This window comes from Salvelinus alpinus, chromosome 20 (assembly GCF_045679555.1).
Source record: "Salvelinus alpinus chromosome 20, SLU_Salpinus.1, whole genome shotgun sequence".
NCBI lineage: Eukaryota > Metazoa > Chordata > Actinopteri > Salmoniformes > Salmonidae > Salvelinus > Salvelinus alpinus.
In genome coordinates this window covers 12,086,095-12,108,280 of record NC_092105.1, presented here as the reverse complement: position 1 = coordinate 12,108,280, position 22,186 = coordinate 12,086,095, and the positions used below count along the sequence as shown (strand labels likewise).

General features: G+C 42.9%; 1 protein-coding gene across 1 annotated transcript in view; it reads right to left on the bottom strand.

Annotated features, from left to right (window-relative positions):
• The window catches only part of LOC139546308 (collagen alpha-2(V) chain-like), a 63,414-nt gene extending 48,818 nt beyond the window's left edge, over positions 1-14,596 (bottom strand). Inside the window, exon 1 of the mRNA XM_071354526.1 lies at positions 14,333-14,596. Coding sequence (XP_071210627.1) covers positions 14,333-14,423 — 91 coding nt within the window. The 5' untranslated portion in view covers positions 14,424-14,596. The remainder of the gene's footprint in view (positions 1-14,332) is intronic.
• Positions 14,597-22,186: the final 7,590 nt, after the last annotated feature.

Sequence of the window (22,186 nt, the reverse complement as noted above, 5' to 3'; positions counted from 1 at the left end):
TGGACATGAACAGCCCAACCCCAGAGACTAAATACCAAACTCTTCCAGAGGAAATACCACTGTGACAGGGCTTCCTGTGATGGAGATAGCCCAGCCTGTGAGGAGGGGACTGGGCTGAGAGAGAGATGAAACTGCCCTGGATGAAATATATTACACAGAGCTATCCCACCACCCACCCACAAGCACCTTGATAACCTGCCAACCCACATCACTGGATGACTAAAGACTTGAAGGGGAAAAGACAACATCAACATGTCTTCAGTCATATACAACAATTCAAACTAGTCATAGACTGTTCTCTCTGCTACCGCGCGGCAAGCGGTTCCCGGAGCGCAAAGTCTATGTCCAAAAGGCTCTTTAACAGCTTCTGGCCCCCAATCCATAAGACTGCTGAACAGCTAATCAAATGGCTACCCAGACTATTTGCATTGACCCCCTTTTTTTTACGCTGCTGCAACTCGCTGTTCATTATCTATGCATAGTCAATTTACCCTTACCTACATGTACATATGACCTCAATTACCTCAACTAACCCGTACCCCCCGCACGTTGACTCAGTACCGGTACCCCTTGGATATAGCCTCCTTATTGTTATTTTATGCGTCACTTTTTGTTGTCTTTCGTTTATTTAGCAAATATTTTCTTACTCTGCGTTATTGGTTAAGGGCTTGTTGTATTCGGCGCATGTGAGAAATAAAATATAATTGGATCTGATATCAACTTCTTCAGTTCCCTCACTGAGTCTGTGTGGGTAAATAAAGATTTGTAGCTATGACTGGAGGCCAGACACCCTGTATGGCTGTGTTGATTTTATGCTAACTAAAAGTATTCGCGATGGCAATTAGAAGGCAATTAAATTGTTCCCAACAGAAAACAACATGTGGATCCACTTTGAGCACTGCACATATTTATAGCGTGCGTCCAAAAGCTACACTTAATAACACTTCACTCACTCAGGCTTTTTTGTTCTCAGTAAATTACTGCTTTCAGACGTTTGATCCCTGAAAATAGCCATCAATCTTTGTTAATGGCTGTTGTATAGGATAATAGTGTATGTATATATGCCATGTTCTAAATGTCACCTAATGTCATCTAATGTGTAATATGTCACATCTAATGTGTAATATGTCACATCTAATGTGTAATATGTCACATCTAATGTGCAATACGTCACATCTAATGTGGAATATGTCATATCTAATGTGGAATATGTCACATCGAATGTGGAATATGTCACATCTAATGTGGAATATGTCACATCTAATGTGGAATATGTCACATCTAATGTGGGATATGTCACATCTAATGTGGAATATGTCACATCTAATGGGGAATATGTCATATCTAATGTGGGATATGTCACATCTAATGTGGGATATGTCACATCTAATGTGGGATATGTCACATCTAATGTGGGATATGTCACATCTAATGTGGGATATGTCACATCTAATGTGGGATATGTCACATCTAATGTGGAATATGTCACATCTAATGTGGGATATGTCACATCTAATGTGGAATATGTCACATCTAATGTGGAATATGTCATATCTAATGTGTCATATGTCACATCTAATGTGCAATATGTCACATCTAATGTGTCATATGTCACATCTAATGTGTCATATGTCACATCTAATGTGGAATATGTCACATCTAATGTAGAATATGTCACATCTAATGTAGAATATGTCACATAGGCCTAACCTGACATCTCTGTATAAGAAATGCAACACTCTGAGGTTTTCAAAGTGTCTTTTCATTCAAAAGTACCCATTAACAGCCCAGTTCCTTCAAATCATAGAAACTCTGGTGAAATCATTCAATTTAGTTTCCTGGTACCCATGACTCAAACATTTCACTGGTCAGACGTTGACATTGGTCTAGCTTACTGTGTAGTCTGCTTGTTGGCATGGGAATGGACATCTGGTGGGTGACTGTCTGACACACAGTCCTACATTGTGCTGAAAGAATGCACTCATTTTTCAGGATGGTTTATTTCCATGGAGGATTTCTTTATGGCCCATGACACAGTCCAGCAGGAATGACCCTGATTCATATTGGCAGCATGCTGAACGGCATGGTTTTGCAGAATCTAAATTCCCTCCTCTCATCATCTTAACGTCTTTAAAGAACTCTCATACACCATTTCACCAGAGAATCAACTCTCGTGTGTATGTCTCTGTCTGTCTGTGTTTGTGTGTGTGTGTGTGTGTGTGTGCATGCAGGTGTCATTACATCATCCATGGCTTTGTACATGAGGTAGTACAATTCAGTAATGGTTAATCATGCAACAAATCCATTGTATTGTAATGAGGACCAGAAATGCATATAACATTTTTTTAAATTCATCACATGTGATACAATCTACACTTCACAGCAGTCAGAGCTTGACTTGGATCTGGTTTGCTGACCATATAAGTGTAATTGCGAGGGACATTCAGAGAGACGGTCATACTAGGAACTGTCAGAGAAATAAAGTATTCTGCACTGTTGCCGTTGGACTATTACAGGTTAAATAAAAAAATATTTTATAATAAAAATGTAACGAGTACTTTTGGGTTTCAGGGGAAATTATTTTGTAAAAAGTACATATTTTCTTTAGGAATGTAGTGGAGTAAAAGTAAAAGTTGTCCAAAATATAAATAATAAAGTAAAGTACAGATACACTAAAAAATACTTTAAAGTAATACCTAAGTACTTTACACCACTGGTAGTAGTATAGTGGACACAGTACAGCAGCAAATCAAGGCTTGACTCAAGTCCAAGGAATTCTCTGAACCAGAATTCCAAATCACCAGAAACATCCATTAGGCAGATCTGTTCTGGGATTTGACCAGGAAGTCTAGAATCATGCATGCTGTTGTTTATAAACGCTGCGACTCTCAAAGTCATGCAAACACAGTTTACAGTTAATGTCCACAATAACAAAAAAGCCAACATAAAAGTGCTTCAGAGAAAATTAGAGGTCCTAGGGTACTCTTGAAAGGATCATATATTTGCCATGCTACTTGCCATTGGAACCCTTTTCAATTGAGCCAGTGAACTTGGGAACTTTCACCTGTAATCTTTCACCTGTGACCTTTCACCTGTCATAAAACGAAGGAAAACAGACAAGCAACTGGCGTCCTATTTAAAGATGTTCTTTAAATAGTTGCACGTAGTTGTTAAAGCCAATAACATCAATACTTAAACGTTAAGCGAACATGGCGGACAAGCTGAGTTTGAAAGGAGCTAACACATACTATACTAACACATACTGTACTAACACATACTGTACTAACACACATACTGTATCTGACCGTCTGAATAACTTAGACATGCTTCCATTCCTTTATATCATGTCCCTGACTGAGCCAACTGAACCACGTGATGTTCTTCCGGGTACTGCATGTGCTCTGCTGCTAGGACATTGTGGGCTAAAGAAGAACCAGCAGAGGAGACACACTAGAGAAGAACCAGGAGAGGAGACACACTAGAGAAGAACCAGGAGAGGAGACACACTAGAGAAGAACCAGGAGAGGAGACACACTAGAGAAGAACCAGTAGAGGAGACACACTAGAGAAGAACCAGGAGAGGAGACACACTAGAGAAGAACCAGCAGAGGAGACACACTAGAGAAGAACCAGTAGAGGAGACACACTAGAGAAGAACCAGGAGAGGAGACACACTAGAGAAGAACCAGCAGAGGATACACACTAGAGAAGAACCAGCAGAGGAGACACACTAGAGAAGAACCAGGAGAGGAGACACACTAGAGAAGAACCAGGAGAGGAGACACACTAGAGAAGAACCAGGAGAGGAGACACACTAGAGAAGAACCAGGAGAGGAGACACACTAGAGAAGAACCAGCAGAGGAGACACACTAGAGAAGAACCAGCAGAGGAGACACACTAGAGAAGAACCAGGAGAGGAGACACACTAGAGAAGAACCAGCAGAGGAGACACACTAGAGAAGAACCAGTAGAGGAGACACACTAGAGAAGAACCAGGAGAGGAGACACACTAGAGAAGAACCAGCAGAGGAGACACACTAGAGAAGAACCAGTAGAGGAGACACACTAGAGAAGAACCAGGAGAGGAGACACACTAGAGAAGAACCAGCAGAGGAGACACACTAGAGAAGAACCAGGAGAGGAGACACACTAGAGAAGAACCAGCAGAGGAGACACACTAGAGAAGAACCAGGAGAGGAGACACACTAGAGAAGAACCAGGAGAGGAGACACACTAGAGAAGGACCAGCAGAGGAGACACACTAGAGAAGAACCAGGAGAGGAGACACACTAGAGAAGAACCAGGAGAGGAGACACACTAGAGAAGAACCAGCAGAGGAGACACACTAGAGAAGAACCAGCAGAGGAGACACACTAGAGAAGAACCAGCAGAGGAGACACACTAGAGAAGAACCAGCTATTGTCAAGGAATCAACCTCTAACCCATGTTAGCTGTCAATCAAGTTTCCTACACGACAGGAGCATGGAACCTAAACATGACCACCATGACCATTGCCACCCACTCGTCATTGCAGGCAGCAACCATAGACCTTAACCACAGAATAAAGCCTAGAATTTAGGTTTGCGAAGGATGCTTGTAGTCAAACAGCAGGCAGCACATGGCCCACAGATGGCACAGTACAGACAAGCAGCTATAGGATACCACTTCTGACATCATGCTGTACACTCAGTATCCAACAAGTATATTTTAATATCAACAAGGTTTCATAATTGCGTTTATCAATTCAGGAAAGTATCTGTTTAGTTGTGTTGCAGACCTGGGTTCAAATAGTGTGTAAAATATTTGACTTCTGGGCAGGGTTTGCACTTTTGGGACTATTCCATTGGTTCCATTACGCCAGGCAAGCACAACCAAGTACAACTAATGTATTTGAAAGGAAACAAATACTATATGAACCCAGGTATGTGTTGCTGACTCACGTTCAAGACAACTCGGAACTCGAAACTCTCAAATTTCCGACTTGGTTGTAGAAAGATGAGGTCTGAGTTTCCCACTTGGAAACTATCAGAATCACCACTAGGAAGTTCTATGCAAAAAGCATACGCACATTTTTACTTGAAGGTTCAGAGTTTCCGATTTGTCTTGAACGCATTGAACCCGCATGGGAGAACCTATCCTGATGTGACATAGCATGTCATGAAATTGGAGGATCTAACCAATTACACCAGTCTTTGAAATGGTCACCAGGGGACAGATAGAGAACACGCTCGGAGGAAGAGAACAGTATATTTAAGACTGCCAACCTCCAGCGGATCAACTCCAGAGGGCAGACGTCCTTCATGATCTCCTCCGACAAAATACAACCAGCTGTATAAACATTCAAAACCTGCAAAGGCAACTCAAAACAACAGACACACACCGTTCGCCAGCAAGTCTGCGTTTGTGTTCTTGAACAAGGCACACGCTTACAGACCATCTCGTCATCATCTATATTTCCTCAAACTGGATAGGTTCTTGAGTGGGTCACAAAGCTGACTGAGAAGGAAGTGCCCCTCAGAGCTGACTGAGAAGGAAGTGCCCCTCAGAGCTGACTGAGAAGGAAGTGCCCCTCAGAGCTGACTGAGAAGGAAGTGCCCCTCAGAGCTGACTGAGAAGGAAGTGCCACTCAGAGCTGACTGAGAAGGAAGTGCCCCTCAGAGCTGACTGAGAAGGAAGTGCCACTCAGAGCTGACTGAGAAGGAAGTGCCCCTCAGAGCTGACTGAGAAGGAAGTGCCCCTCAGAGCTGACTGAGAAGGAAGTGCCACTCAGAGCTGACTGAGAAGGAAGTGCCCTCAGAGCTGACTGAGAAGGAAGTGCCACTCAGAGCTGACTGAGAAGGAAGTGCCCCTCAGAGCTGACTGAGAAGGAAGTGCCACACAGAGCTGACTGAGAAGGAAGTGCCACACAGAGCTGACTGAGAAGGAAGTGCCACTCAGAGCTGACTGAGAAGGAAGTGCCCCTCAGAGCTGACTGAGAAGGAAGTGCCCCTCAGAGCTGACTGAGAAGGAAGTGCCCCTCAGAGCTGACTGAGAAGGAAGTGCCCCTCAGAGCTGACTGAGAAGGAAGTGCCACTCAGAGCTGACTGAGACGGAAGTGCCCCTCAGAGCTGACTGAGAAGGAAGTGCCCCTCAGAGCTGACTGAGAAGGAAGTGCCCCTCAGAGCTGACTGAGACGGAAGTGCCCCTGAGAGCTGACTGAGAAGGAAGTGCCACTCAGAGCTGACTGAGAAGGAAGTGCCACTCAGAGCTGACTGAGAAGGAAGTGCCCCTCAGAGCTGACTGAGAAGGAAGTGCCACTCAGAGCTGACTGAGAAGGAAGTGCCCCTCAGAGCTGACTGAGAAGGAAGTGCCACTCAGAGCTGACTGAGAAGGAAGTGCCACTCAGAGCTGACTGAGAAGGAAGTGCCCCTCAGAGCTGACTGAGAAGGAAATGCCCCTCAGAGCTGACTGAGAAGGAAGTGCCCCTCAGAGCTGACTGAGAAGGAAGTGCCCCTCAGAGCTGACTGAGAAGGAAGTGCCCCTCAGAGCTGACTGAGAAGGAAGTGCCCCTCAGAGCTGACTGAGAAGGAAGTGCCACTCAGAGCTGACTGAGACGGAAGTGCCCCTCAGAGCTGACTGAGAAGGAAGTGCCCCTCAGAGCTGACTGAGAAGGAAGTGCCCCTCAGAGCTGACTGAGAAGGAAGTGCCCCTCAGAGCTGACTGAGAAGGAAGTGCCCCTCAGAGCTGACTGAGAAGGAAGTGCCACTCAGAGCTGACTGAGAAGGAAGTGCCCCTCAGAGCTGACTGAGAAGGAAGTGCCCCCTCAGAGCTGACGCAACATGTGAGAGAGGCTGAATTGCATGCTTTCAAAAAGGATCATTTTTACCTCCAAACCATGGAGGCTTGAGGGTGGAAAGAGGAGAGGGGGCTCCATCCCTCAGGCGTCCCACAGCCTGTGGGACGTATGCCGTACCCTGACATACCGCATCTTACAGCTCTATAACTTCACCCCCCAGCCTCCCTCCCTCCCTCCTTTCGGCTAAGACTTGTTTTAATATTTTCCAAATACTGCCAAAGCAACTATTTTAACATCTGGAAATCATCCCCTATCCACTCCCCTGTTTGCTGATGCTGTCATTTGGTAGTTCCCATGGAGCAGCCTCATTGGCACAAGCTGCATTAAACATCTATAATCTCCATCCATTTGGTAGTTCCCATGGAGCGGCCTCATGGGCAAGAGCTGCATTAAAAATCGATCATTTCCATCGTCTGTGGGGCCACTGAGTCCTGCAGGTTCAAAGCCATGGGCTATCCTGCAGGTTCAAAGCCATGGGCTATCCTGCAGGTTCAAAGCCATGGGCTATCCTGCAGGTTCAAAGCCATGGGCTATCACGCCGGGCAGTTGATAAAACACGGATGTCTGGTACTCTGGTTTAGGTGTAATCCGACACAAAGCACAATCTGGATTTCTTTTGGTCCGTAATCAAGTCATAGCGCAAAACTGCAGCACATGGTTCCAATCAGTCCCGCGTCTGGTGGACTTCATGTGTTTGGACATTAGCTTTTGGGGAGAAAACAGCCCATTTCTTGTGATGTAAGTAACTGATGTGGCAGCAACAACTGGAACCAATTTGCGAACAAAGTGACCTCATATATGTAGGTTTGTTGATTCAGAATACCAGCTTTGTTTGCTTCTTGCACATTACCCACACAGAGAGAGAGAGAGAGAGAGAGAGAGAGAGAGAGAGAGAGAGAGAGAGAGAGAGAGAGAGAGAGAGAGAGAGAGAGAGAGAGAGAGAGAGAGAGAGAGAGAGCAGAGAGAGAGAGAGAGAGAGAGAGAGAGAGAGAGAGAGAGAGAGAGAGAGAGAGAGAGAGAGAAGCGAGAGAGAGAGAGAGAGAGAGAGAGAGAGAGAGAGAGAGAGAGAGAGAGAGAGAGAGAGAGAGAGAGAGAGAGCAGAGAGAGAGAGAGAGAGAGAGAGAGAGAGAGAGAGAGAGAGAGAGAGAGAGAGAGAGAGAGAAAAAGCGAAAGATATCAGTCTGGCATTTGTCTTAAATAAATACCAAAACGTTTATTAAAAATACCTAACACCAAAATCTAATATAAACACATGTATAAGTAAGTAGAAAGAACACATGCTCCACAAAGATGAAATGGTCTAGTTCCTTTGATGTACAGTGTTGTGGCCATCTTTGAAGATGTTTTACAGGCGTGTCAGTCTGCCCGTTGGGAGGGGGAGTGTTCACACACTAACATGTTTTGCATGGTTTCTCATTGGTCCACTGCTGGGCACGAACCACTGCTTTTAGTTACTTGGGACAGTGATCCATTGCCAGATAAATCTTCATGTTCCAAAGGCGAAATTATGGTTTAGATATTAGGGGGAACGAACAGTCGACGGGAGGTCCTGAGTGGCCTCCCTGAGAAATGTTTTTGCCATTTTATAACGCATTTCTACACAGTTTGACGTCACTTATTTAGCCTCTCTTGGGGGGTTTTGGAGGGGTATAATGAGGGGCATATGGAGGAGTATCATGAGGGGTACGTCGAAGGGTATAATAAGGGGTATTTGGAGGGGTACTATGAGGGGTATATGGAGGGGTAATATGAGGGGTATTATGAGGGGTATATGGAGGGGTATTATGAGGGGTATTATGAGGGGTACATGGAGGGGTACCATGAGGGGTATACGGAAGGGTATATGGAGGGGTTATATGAGGGGTATTAAGAGGGGTATATGGAGGGGAATTATGAGGGGTATATGGAGGGGTATTATGAAGTGTACATGGAAGGGTATTATTAGGGGTATATGGAGGGGTTATATGAGGGGTATTAAGAGGGGTATATGGAGGGGTATTATGAGGGGTATTATGAGGGGTACATGGAGGGGTAATATGAGGGGTATTTGGAGGGGTATTATGAGGGGTATATGGAGGGGTATTATGAAGTGTACATGGAAGGGTATTATTAGGGGTATATGGAGGGGTTATATGAGGGGTATTAAGAGGGGTATACGGAGGGGTATTATGAGGGGTATTATGAGGGGTACATGGAGGGGTACATGGAGGGGTATTATTAGGGGTATATGGAGGGGTTATATGAGGGGTATTAAGAGGGGTATATGGAGGGGTTATATGAGGGGTATTAAGAGGGGTATATGGAGGGGTTATATGAGGGGTATTTGGAGGGGTATTATGAGGGGTTATATGGAAGGGTTTTATGAGGGGTATAAGGATATGTAATATGAGGGGTATATGGAGGGGTATTATGAGGGGTATTATGAGGGGTATTTGGAGGGGTATTATGAGGGGTATATGGAGGGGTATTATGAGGGGTATATGGAGGGGTATAAGGATATGTAATATGAGGGGTATATGGAGGGGTATTATGAGGGGTATTATGAGGGGTATTTGCAGGGGTATTTGCAGGGGTATTATGAAGGGTATTATGAGGGGTATATGGAGGGGTATTATGAGGGGTATATGGAAGGGTTTTATGAGGGGTATTATGAGGGGTATATGGAGGGGTATTATGAGGGGTATTATGAGGGGTATATGGAGGGGTATTATGAGGGATACATGGAAGGGTTTTATGAGGGGTATAAGGATATGTAATATGAGGGGTATATGGAGGGGTTTATATGAGCGGTATTTGGAGGGGTATTGTTGAGGGGTACATGGAAGGGTATTATTAGGGGTACATGGAGGGGTAATATTAGGGGTATATGGAGGGGTATTATGAGGGGTACATGGAGGGGTATTATGAGGGGTATATGGAGGGGTATTATGAGGGGTACATGGAGGGGTATTATTATTATGAGGGGTATATGGAGGGGTTTTATGAGGGGTATTATGAGGGGTATATGAAAAGGTATTATGAAGGGTATTATGAGCGGTATTATGAGGGGTATATGGAGGGGTATTATGAGGGGTATTATGAGGGGTATATGGAGGGGTATTATGAAGGGTATTATGAGCGGTATTATGAGGGGTATATGGAGGGGTATTATGAGGGGTATATGGATGGGGTATTATGATTATGAAGGGTATATGGAGGGGTATTATGAGGGGTATATGGAGGGGTATTATGAGGGGTATATGGAGGGGTATTATGATTATGAGGGGTATTATGAGGGGTATATGGAGGGGTATTATGAGGGGTACATGGAGGGGTATTATGATTATGAGGGGTATATGGAGGGGTATTATGAGGGGTATTATGAAGTTTATTATGAAGGGTATATGGAGAGGTATTATGATTATGAGGGGTCACATGGAGGGGTATTATGAGGGGTATTAGGAGGGGTTATATGAGGGGTATTATGAGGGGTACATGGATGGGTAATATGAGGGGTATTTGGAGGGGTATTATCAGGGGTATTATGATGGGTATATGGAGGGGTATTATGATTATGAGGGGTATATGAAGGGGAATATGAGGGGTATTATGAGGGGTATATGGAGGGGTATTTTGAGGGGTATATGGAGGGGTTATATGAGGGGTATTATGAGGGGTACATGGAAGGGTAATATGAGGGGTATTTGGAGGGGTATTATCAGGGGTATATGGAGGGGTATTATGAATTATACATGGAAGGGTATTATGAATTATACATGGAAGGGTATTTGGAGGGGAACATGGAAGTCTATTATGGGGGGTGCATGGAAGGATATTTTCAAAACACAGTATAAGTGGAAGGATAAATGAAAGGGCCGCCAATCTTCCACTTACAAATATAATATTTTTTATTATTTAGGTTTTTTTTGTGGGGCGGGGTGGAACTCCTAACTTCCTGCATTTCATCACATTATGCAATGAGGATAAGAGAAAATGCTGCAGTTTCAAAGCTAATTTCCTGCTACTCTACACATTTTGCCATGAGAGAAAATGCTGAGAGAAAATGTTACAGTTCTACAGTAACTGTCCAGTGAAAACTTTCAATAGTTAATATTCCGATAATGAATACCCAAATAATTGACTCACCCTATACTCATATTTGTGTCCAAAGCATAAAATGCTTTTGCGTGCTGTTTCCTCATAGAGGATGATGTCCTGAGGAGAATGAGCTGGCCAATCAGCGGTCTACTCACATTCATATTTTTAATGACCAGTATACGCCCACACATTCTGTTGTTGCGGTACGCCCACACCATTCCAACACTGAAAAGATTGCTTTTTACCATACTTAATTCACATTTTTGGGGGGGGGAAGGAAAACTATTTAATTCAGATTATAATTAATTATTGGTCATTTTTCATGGAAATCTGGAAACATTGGACAATTACTTTAAAGGTCGACTTTGAGCAAAAACTTTGGCTACAGAACTGCCATTTCTTACTGATCTCTACAGCTTCCGTCCAGAAACAAATCCTCTGAAATGACATCATATCCCCCCATCCCCCATGGCAATTTTGCCTATGTTCACAAACTTGCTTGTTACAACTTGCACACTACATACTTTTATTATGCAGTGAAGACCTACCTATGTCAGAAGAATGATTGTGTTTTGTTTTTGTATGTGTGTGTGCCAAGCTTAGACCTCTCGTTTGTCATCCGCAAGTCTGTCAAGTATTTGAGACCATTGAGCAAGCAAACTTCCAACACATGTACACATATGACATTCATCTAAAACTGTTAAAAAAAGGATTTCAAACATTTTCTCTAAACATGTTTCCAGTCTTCAAGGGTTCATCTTGAACTCTCCCTCTCAGAAAACTAGCCAGTTCTGAAAAAATATCTTTAATACCCTCCACAATCTTTTCTTCTTCATGGTTACAGTCTCTATTTTCTAGAACAGATAAATATTACTGTTGTGTTCCAACTTCTCTGAGACAGAATGTCTGTATGCAATTCCTCACTTTAATCAACATTCAACCACACTCCATTTTAAGTCGCCATTTTCCATATAAAAATCTCAATTAAACCCAGTTACACTGCTTATTATAGATGAGGGCATAGAGGGCGATATATGATTACTATGCTGAAAACAAATCTTGGAATATAATTCTACAATGCATTTACACTTTTCAAAAATAGGTTTTTCAATTGTGCAAAATAACATATTGAATCATTGGATGTCTCTAGAGTTTTACTCAGCAGCACATCAGCCTATTCAGCAGCTGGTCTCTGTCACCACATTACATACTTCACTTTTCATAACATTTCAATCTAATTGCAAATCGAAAGTCTCGTTCTGATTCAACCAAGTTTGATGTGTTCTTGAAATGACAAAATTCTAAATACAGGGATTTGTTGCTGCTATTCTAAGGACTAATAAACGCTTTGGAAAAATAGGATGGCCTTTCTACTCACAATGACATAAAGTGGCTAAAACCTCAACTGTACCCCATACTTAACTCAACGTAACCATCCAATGATAGTCATACCCTAAAACATTCCTCAAAAGCAGAGTTGACTCGTTTTTCACTTAGTTGCGAGAATTTGAGAACTTTTCCGCTGCTTTGACAGGATTGAATTAGAATGTTCTTGTCCCTGGGTTGGCATCATTAATGTTCTGTGGGAACATGAGTTCAAGTTCTCTGTGCCTCGTTTCATGTGGACAAATGTGGTAACCTTGGCCTCTACCCTGAGCAGAGACCAGACAGGGAAACGACTAGTGGGACTAGTACTCTGAAATCCAATAGAATGTAAGGAACAAAACTTTCCTCTGCGGAGGAGTGGTCACCAGTCGTCCATTTTGAAGAGGCATTAGATCAGGGGCCCTACATAAAATATGTCGTCTGTCGAGAATATTAGGTTTAGGTCCTCCTCTTGTCAGGCTTTGTAGATGAACATATATTTTCTTATAATACCTAAAGTAGTCCCATGTTTTACTGGAAGATATGCCTCTATTGTAACAGTATTGTCATAATGGTAATTAACTCAACATAAAATGTGCAGACATGTTGAACATCATTACGCTTCATACATGCTCAGATGTGAGAGGCTTTTTAAAGTACTTGTTCATTCCACCACAAGGGGGAAACAAACTCCAATCGAGCCTTTAGCTAGAAGTCAAAAAGATTGACTTGACAGCACACTAAAATCAGGGGCCACTCAAGGGCCACAAAGGTACTTTCAGTAGCCTGCTTTATGTATTTTGCCCTCATGACATCATACATAAAATAACATTGCATGACATCATAACATAAAAAAATAATCACTGAAAGAAGACACGACATCACTAAAACAATAACACTCAAGTGTTTCAGCTCTGGGTTTTAAGTGTTGGCCACCTAGTCTGTATAGGCTACCTATACACTTTTAGAAAAAAAGGTGCTATCTAGAACCTAAAAGTGTTCCTTGGCTGTCCCCATAGGAGAACCCTTTGTATAACCCTATTGGTTCCCGGTAGAACCCTTTTGGTTCCCTTTTGAGTTCCATGTAGAACCATTTGCACAGAGGATTCAACATGGAACCCAAAAGAGTTCTACCTGGAACCAAAAAAGGGTTCTACTTGGGGACAGCCGAAGAACCCTTTTGAACCCTTTTTTCGAAGAGCGTAGAGAGCTCTAATGACTCATTGAATCTAACACCATTTGCCCCTTATCTGTCTCCTCTCCTCACATCTGCCCTGCATTAGAATGCAAGCTGTGTTCCCTCCAAGACGTGTGGTGTTGAAATAGTCTCGGCAGATGTAGAATACAGAGGAAAAAAATCTGCTTGTTGGTGAACAAGAGAGGTGAGGAATAAAGTTAGTCCTGAGGCAGTCCTTTTCTCTCACAGAGCTTTCTTCTGACACCTTAGAGAAACATGTAACATCATTGGCAATCACTAACATTATGTTCATACAGGACACTACAGAATCTTACTGAGAGTTTATTTTCCCATTTAGGATAATCCACACTATAAAGTTACTCTCATCTCTTTTCAACCTTTCCAAAGTTGGAACGAATCTCAGAGCCTCCCGGCTAAGGTCTGTCCCAAACATCCTTTACAGAAATCTATCTTGTGTGTTCCATGCCGTCACTCTGTCCTCAGCTGCTAGCCATTAGAATGCAATAAAAAGAAAAACCTCAAACAAGGTAACGGTGCACTTCATATTGCCTTGCTATTTACTTTGGCAAAAACAAATCCATCTTAATAAAGAAACAAATTGTTATCTGTACGTCCAACACTCTTTTTCTCATTAGCAGAACACCTCAGAACTACCATAACTAAATATATCCAACAACTTGAAACAAATTAAGCTCTTCATAGATAAATGTAAAAATTCAACAGCAGAGAAGTCCTAGTCCAACAAGCTCATGTTAAAAGTTCAACTCAGCGTGCAACCAGCACCCACACTATCAACCCTATACCAATCAACTTTAATTAATTAAGCATTAATATAAACAAGCATTGAGGTACTTACCACTGTTTCCGTCCTGGCATTTCACAATAAAAACCTGAGTCACAGAGACAACCAGAAAAAGGCAAATCCTTGAATACACAAAGCTCATCATGTCTATAGGAAAGACATGGGCTCTCCTTGTGCGCAAAGTGGGGTGAAAATGTACAGGGTATCACTGCACCATGTACACAGAGAACACTACCAGTAAGCAGCGCGCAATAAAGACCCAACCCAGACTGCACCCGTGCTTTTTTTGTGGGGAAGAGTTAAAGCTTTAAATGAGAAGAACGCTGGCAACCCTAATTTTCCTCCCCCTCTTGTCAGCCCTCTCTCATAACCATCCACTCACAGGCATTTGTGGTTTTGTGAAAACTACACCCTTGTTTATAAGTTCCCATCATTCTACTGATTCGTGTGTGTTTCTTTTTGTTCTCAGTCTAAAACCATTGAGATCAGAATTAGAGCAAAGATAGGAAGAAACAGATAAGAAAAGCTTTGTTTGTCACTGATTTCATTTACCCCACCCCCTCCCTGGAGTGGTTGCTAAGCAGGTCTGTTGAAGTACTGATTTATGGGTTGAAAGGCAACTTTTTTATTAGAAGAATAAGAATACATTTTATGGCCCATAGTCTCTGTGGAAAGGTGATGGGGAACCTCAACTGCTGGTGTGGTTGTAGTTGGGAGTGAGATTTCTAGATTTTTGGGGGGGGGGCAGATTTATAAGTGATAAATCAATGTATTATTTATTAATTATTATTTTTGTATTTATTTATAAATTATTTCCATATTTGTTCTTTATCATGATGATTGCGAACATACTCTGATGTACAACAACAACAACATTGGGAAGTATTACACTGGAGAGACAAAGCATCATTGGGAGTATGGGTTGATAACGGTAGCCATGTTGGTAAGAACAACCAGGTTGAAATGTTAGCCAGGACCCATCGTTAAAGTAACCATCCAGTGAAAATCTCACTTGTAAACATTCATATTCTGTTAACTCATACCTCCCAAAAATTTGTTGACTCATCTTATACTTGTATTTGTGGTCAAAGCATACATTTGGGGGAAAAAACCCACCTCAAAATCTTAACAGATCGTTTAACAAATGTTTGCTATTTCCTCTTAGAGAATGATGTCATCCTGCCTCACAACATTCTGTTTTTGGGGTACGCCCACACCATTCCAACACAGAAAAGCTGCTTTCTTGACATACATACATGCATGACCATGGTTAAAGTCCCTGTCCAGTCTGTACTGCATATAGGTGTAAGTTCCATCAGAAGGACTGATGTAGAGTTAACTCACAGGCATAAACTCATAGCTAAATGATGAAACCACAAATTATATGTTCTTTTTTTTTTTACTATTGGGTTGATTTGGTCAAAGGTGTTTTGAGATCGTCTCTCACATGTTCAACAGATGGTCACGTTGACCAGAAAACAGAAATATTTATGAGGGAGGGAGATCAAGCGGATAGTTAGGCTTTGTGTGAGTGGGCTGCTCTTGCTCTACAAAATATGGATGTACAGTATCTATCTCTACAACTCATGAAGGAGATGTTGAATGAGAATAGTAGACAGTATTAAGCCACGGGTCAACCCAAACCACCATGAAAATATCATGGTTCAGTAGGTTACTGGACTGGTTACTAGGATGTATTTCCAAATGTAAGAAAGTTGCTGAAATGCTCTTAGGCAGGTTACCATTGTCTTTGATTGATAGGTCCTCAGATATGAAAGGAATTCCCGTTAGATTCTCCTTTCATAAGACAATGCTAGAGGATGCCACTGGCCTGCCAGAGGAATGTACAGCCAAACACAATACAGTATATGAACGTAGAGTAGCACAGCAACTGTATCCAATCAGGAACGCAGAAGCCCCAGCTAATTAGAGGGGATAGAAACAGGGGAAGCCGATGTCACATAACCATGTATGGAGCATGAGAATCATTTCAATGCTCTGAAGAACATTTGTCATATTGCTTACACCCATCTGACTCCTTCATATATGCAAACATCAAGAAGGACGGGAGGGACTTTATCTGGAGGGAATAGTCTCTTGAGACAGCCTCAGCTGTCCTGGGTGCTGAGATTAGGAGGGAGGGACTACTTCATTTCTGGACCAGGCCAGAAATCAGCTGAGAAGAGGTCCTTCTCATCTCAGTTGGTAGAGCATGGCTCTTGCATTGCCAGGATAGTGGGTACAAATCCCCATCACCACCCATCCATACTTAAAACATACATGCATGACAGTAAGTCGCATATGTTACAGTATTATACACTGAACAAAAAATATAAATGCAACAATTCAAACTATTTTACTGAGTTACAGTTCATATAAGGAAATTCATTAGGCCCTATAAATTTCACATGACTGGGAATACAGATTTGCATCTGTTGGTCACAGATACCTTAAAAAAAAAGTTGTGGGCGTGGATCAGAAAACCAGTCAGTATCTTGAGCCATAGATCCGAGCATTACCATGCTGAAACAGGAGGTGAAGGCACGACAATGGGCCACAGGATCTCATCACAGTGTCGCTGTGCATTCAAATGGCCATTGATTAAATGCAGTTGTGTTCCTTGTCCGTAGCTTATGCCTGCCCATACCATTACCCCACCACCACCATGGGGCACCCGAACAACACCATACTGCCCGGTACAGTTGAAACCGGTAATCATCCGTAAAGAGCACACTTCTCTAGCATGCCAGTGGTCAGCAAAGGTGCCCGCTGAAGTCAGATACGACGCCAAACTGCAGTCAGGTCAATACTCTGGTGAGGGCAACGAGCACGCAGATGAGCTTCCCTGAGACGGTTTCTGACAGTTTGTGCAGAAATTCTTTAGTTATGCAAACCCACATATTCATTATCTGTCCAGGTGGCTGGTTTCAGACAATCCCGCAGGTGAAGAAGCCAGATGTGGTGGTCTTGGGCTTGCGTGGTTACATGTGGTCTGCGGTTGTGAGGCCATTTGGGCGTGAAATGAACATTAAATTCTATGGCAACAGCTCTGGTGGACATTCCTGCAGTCAGCATCCCAATTGCACGCTCCCTCAAAACTTGAGACATCTGTGGCATTGTGCTGTGTGACAAAACTGCACATTTTAGAGTGACCTTTTATTGTCCCAAGCACAAATCAGATGTTATTGGTCACATGCACATGGTTATCAGATGTTATTGTGAGTGTAGCGAAATGCTTGTGCTTCGAGTTCCGACAGTGCAGCAATATCTAACATGTAATCTGACAATTCGACAACAACTACCTAATACACACATATCTAAGTAAAGGAATGGATTAAGAATATATACATCAATATATGGATGAACAATGACAGAGCGGCATAGGCAAGATGCAATAGATGGTATAAAATACAATATATACATATGAGATAAGTGATGCAAGATACGTAAACATTATTAAAGCGACTAGTGATCCATTTATTAAAGTAGCCAATGATTTCAAGTCTGTATGTAGGCAGCAGCCTCTCTGTGTTAGTGATGGCTGTTTAACAGTCTGATGGCCTTGAGATAGAAGCTGTTTTTCAGTCTCTCGGTCCCAGCTTTGAAGCAGCTGTACTGACTTCGCCTTCTGGATGGTAGCGGGGTGAACAGGCAGTGGCTCGAGTGGTTGTTGTCCTTTATGATCTTTCTGGCCTTCCTGTGACATCGGGTGCTTTAGATGTCCTGGAGGGCAGGTAGTTTGTCCCTGGTGATGGGTTGTGCAGACCGCACCACCCTCTGGAGAGCCTTGCGGTTGTGGTGACAGGCCAAATTTCTTCAGCCTCCTGAGGTTGAAGAGGCGCATTTGAGCCTTCTTCACCTCACTGTCTGTGTGGGTGGACCATTTCAGTTTGTCCATGATGTGTATGCCGAGGAACTTAAAACTTTCCACCTTCTCCACTACTGTCCCGTCGATGTGGATAGGGGGGTGCTCCCTCTGCTGTTTCCTGAAGTCCACGATCATCTCTTTTGTTTTGTTGACGCTGAGTGAGAGATTGTTTCCTGACACCACATTCCTAGTGCCCTCACCTCCTCCCTGTAGGCTGTCTCGTCATTGTTGGCAAGCCCACTACTGCTGTGTCGTCTGCAAACTTGATGATTGAGTTGGAGGCGTGCATGGCCACACAGTCATGGGTGAACAGGGAGTACAGGAAGGTGCTGAGCATGCACCCTTGTGGGGCCCAAGTGATGAGGATCAGCAAAGTGGAGGTGTTGTTTCCTACCTCACCACCTGGGGGTGGCCCGTCAGGAAGTTCAGGGCCCAATTGCACAGGGAGGGGCAGAGACCAAGGGCCTCAAGCTTAATGATGAGCTTGGAGGGTACTATGGTGTTAAATGCTGAGCTATAGTCAATGAACAGCATTCTTACATAGGTATTTCTCTAGTCCAGATGCGATAGGGCAATGTGCAATGTGTTATGGCGATTTCATTGTCTGTGGACCTGTTGGGGCGGTAAGCAAATTGAAGTGGGTCTAGGGTGACAGGTAAGGTGGAGGTGATATGATCCTTGATTAGCCTCTCAAAGCACTTCATGATGACAGAAGTGAGTGCTACAGGTCGATAGTCATTTATTTCAGTTACTTTTGCCTTCTTGGGAACAGGAACAATGGTGGCAATCTTGAAGCATGTGGGGACAGCAGACTGGGGTAGGAAGTGATTGAACATGTCCGTAAACACACCAGCTAGCTGGTCTGCACATGCTCTGAGGACGTGGCTAGGGATGTCGTCTGGGCCGGCAGCCTTATGAGGGTTAACACGTTTAAATGTCTTACTCACTTTTGCCACGGAGAAGGAGAGCCCATAGTCCTTGGTAGTGGGCTGTATTATACTCAAAGCGGGCAAAGAAATTGTTTCGTTTTTCTGGAAGCAAGACGTCGGTGTCCGTGTCGTGGCTGGTTTTCCTTTTGTAGTCCGTGATTGTCTATAGTCTATACTGAAATTTCGCTTGTTTGATTGCCTTGCAGAGGGAATAACTACACTGTTTCTATTCAGCCATTTTCCCAGTCACTTTTCCATGGTTAAATGCGATGGTTTGCGCTTTCAGTTTTACGCGAATGCCGCCATCTATCCACGGTTTCTGATTAGGGTAGGTTTCAATAGTCTCAGTAGGTACAACATCTCCAATACACTTCCTTATGAACTCTCTCACCGAATCAGCGTATACCTCAATAGTTTCTCTGAGGCTAACCAGAACATGTCCCAGTCCGCCTGATCAAGGTGCACCTTTTAATGATCATGCTGTTTAATCAGCTTCATGATATGCCACACCTGTCAGGTGGATTGATTATCTTGGCGAATGAGAAATACTCACTAACAGGGATGTAAACAAATTTGTGCACACAATTTGTGATAAATAAGCTTTTTGTGCATGTGGAACATTTCTGGGATCTTCTGTTATAGCTCCTGAAACATGGGACCAAAGATGTGTTCGAATACTCATACTAACCGCACTAACCATACTATTTGTGATGTGAATTGAGTATATAGTATGCTTATTGGTCATACTATGGATATAGTTAGTATGCCAAAAGTTCCCGGATGTTGTACTAAATTCGCCAAAATATGAAGTATACACACAGAGGACACTATTTCCGTACTTTAGGGCCTATAATGCAATTCTTCAGGAAATGGGCGTGGCTTCACATCTTTTTCAAGACAATGGCAAAAAAATATGCAACCAAAGTACAACGAGAGCGGATACAAATTCATTGGGGCGGCAAGTAGCCTAGTGGTTAGAGCATTGGACTAGTGACTGAAAGGATGCAAGAACGAATCCCTGAGCTGGCAAGGTAAAAATCTGTTGTTCTGCCCCTGAACAAGGCAGTTAACCCACTGTTCCTAGGCCTTCATTGAGAATAAGAATTTGTTCTTAACTGACTTGCCTAGTTAAATAAAGGTTAAATAAAACAAATGTTAAGAAAATGTTGATCAATGTAATAAAGTAGTTACTTTTCAAATAAGTTACCTTACACGTTATGTTAGTTGACAATTTGTTAGCTACTCTGTTTTTACGAACCACATTGAAAATCATTACAACAGTATGTACCAGTATGTTAGCTAGCTATCTAATGTTAGTTGGCTACTTATACATCAAACCTTCCAGTATATTAACTATAGGCTGTCTAACTAACTACCCAACATTTATTTATTATTATTCCCGTCATTCTTAGCTTAGCAAAATGGTATAGTTGTTGGGTGTTCCCAATGGACATTCGGGTGCGTTCTTAAATTCGCTCTGGCTATCTACTCCGATTTCAGAGCACTCTCGTCTGAGTGTACCAGAGCGCAGAATAATTAATTTACAAGCGCTCAACACCCGTTGAATATGGCCAGTGTCAGTAAACGTTTGCAAAAAGCGTACTTAAATTGTTACCAGCAGCACAGTTACAGTCACCAATGCACTGAATAACACAAAAACTACCTTATCAGCTCTGCTAGGGCGAGTAAACGGTCAGAGTGGTCTCATTTGTGTCTGGAAGTAGCTAGCCAATATTAGCTTGGGTGCTTGACTGCCGTTGTAAGGTCAGAATGCTCAAATCATCCCCACTCCTCAGCCCGAGCGTCCAGTGTGCGCTCTGAGAGCGAAACACTCTGAATTTACAAATGGACAATCTGAAAATGCTCTGAATTTAGGAACGCACTCTGGCACTCCAGATTGAATTTAATAACACACCCAAAGTCGTAAAATGTCTAACTAGTAAATTGTTATGCTAACTAGCTAGCAAGCGGTTGCCTAGAAACAGGATCAACTTCCAGTAGACAGGCGAAGATCTAGTAGCTCAACTGAAAGGATCCCATTTGTTTACAGTATACTAAAATGAACTAATAGTACAGTTGAAGTCAGAAGTCATTAAAACTAGTTTTTCAACCACTCCACAAATTTCTTGTTAACAAACTATAGTTTTGGCAAGTCGGTTAGGACATCTACTTTGTGCATGACAATTCATTTTTCCAACAACTGTTTACAGACAGATTATTTCACTTCTAATTCACTGTATCAGTGGGTCAGAAGTTTACATACACTAAGTTGACTAACTTTAAACACCTTGGAAAATTCCCAAAAATTATGTCAGGCTTTAGAAGCTTCTGATAGGCTAATTGACATCATTTGAGTCAATTGGAGGTGTACCTGTGGATGTATTTCAAGGCCTACCTTCAAACTCAGTGCTTCTTTGCTTGACATCATGGGAAAATCTAAATAAATCAGCCAAGACCTTGGAGAAAAAATTGTAGACCTCCACAAGTCTGGTTCATCTTTGGGAGCAATTTCCAAATCCCTGAAGGTACAACGTTCATCTGTACAAACAATAGTACACAAGTATAAACACCATGGGACCACGCAGCAGTCATACCGCTCAGGAAGGAGACGCGTTCTGTCTCCTAGAGAGGAGCGTACTTTGGTGCAAAAAGTGCAAATCAATCCCAGAACAACAGCAAAGGACCCTGTGAAGATGCTGGAGGAAACAGATACAAAAGTATCTATTTCCACAGTAAAACGAGTCCTATATCGGCTTGCAAGCCGAAGAACATCATCCCAAACCTGAAGCACGGGAGTGGCAGCATCATGTTGTGGGTGTGCTTTGCTCAGGAGGGACTGGTGAACTTCACAAAATAGATGGCATCATGAGGCAGGACAATTATGTGGATATATTGAAGCAACATCTCAAGACATCAGTCAGGAAGTTACAGCTTGGTCACAAATGGGTCTTCCAAATGGACAATGACCCCAAGCATACTTCCAAAGTTAGGGCAAAATGGCTTAAGGACAACAAAGTCAAGGTGTTGGAGTGGCCATCATAACGCCCTGACCTCAATCCTATAGAAAATTTGTGGGCAGAACTGAAAAACCATGTGCGAGCAAGGAGGCCT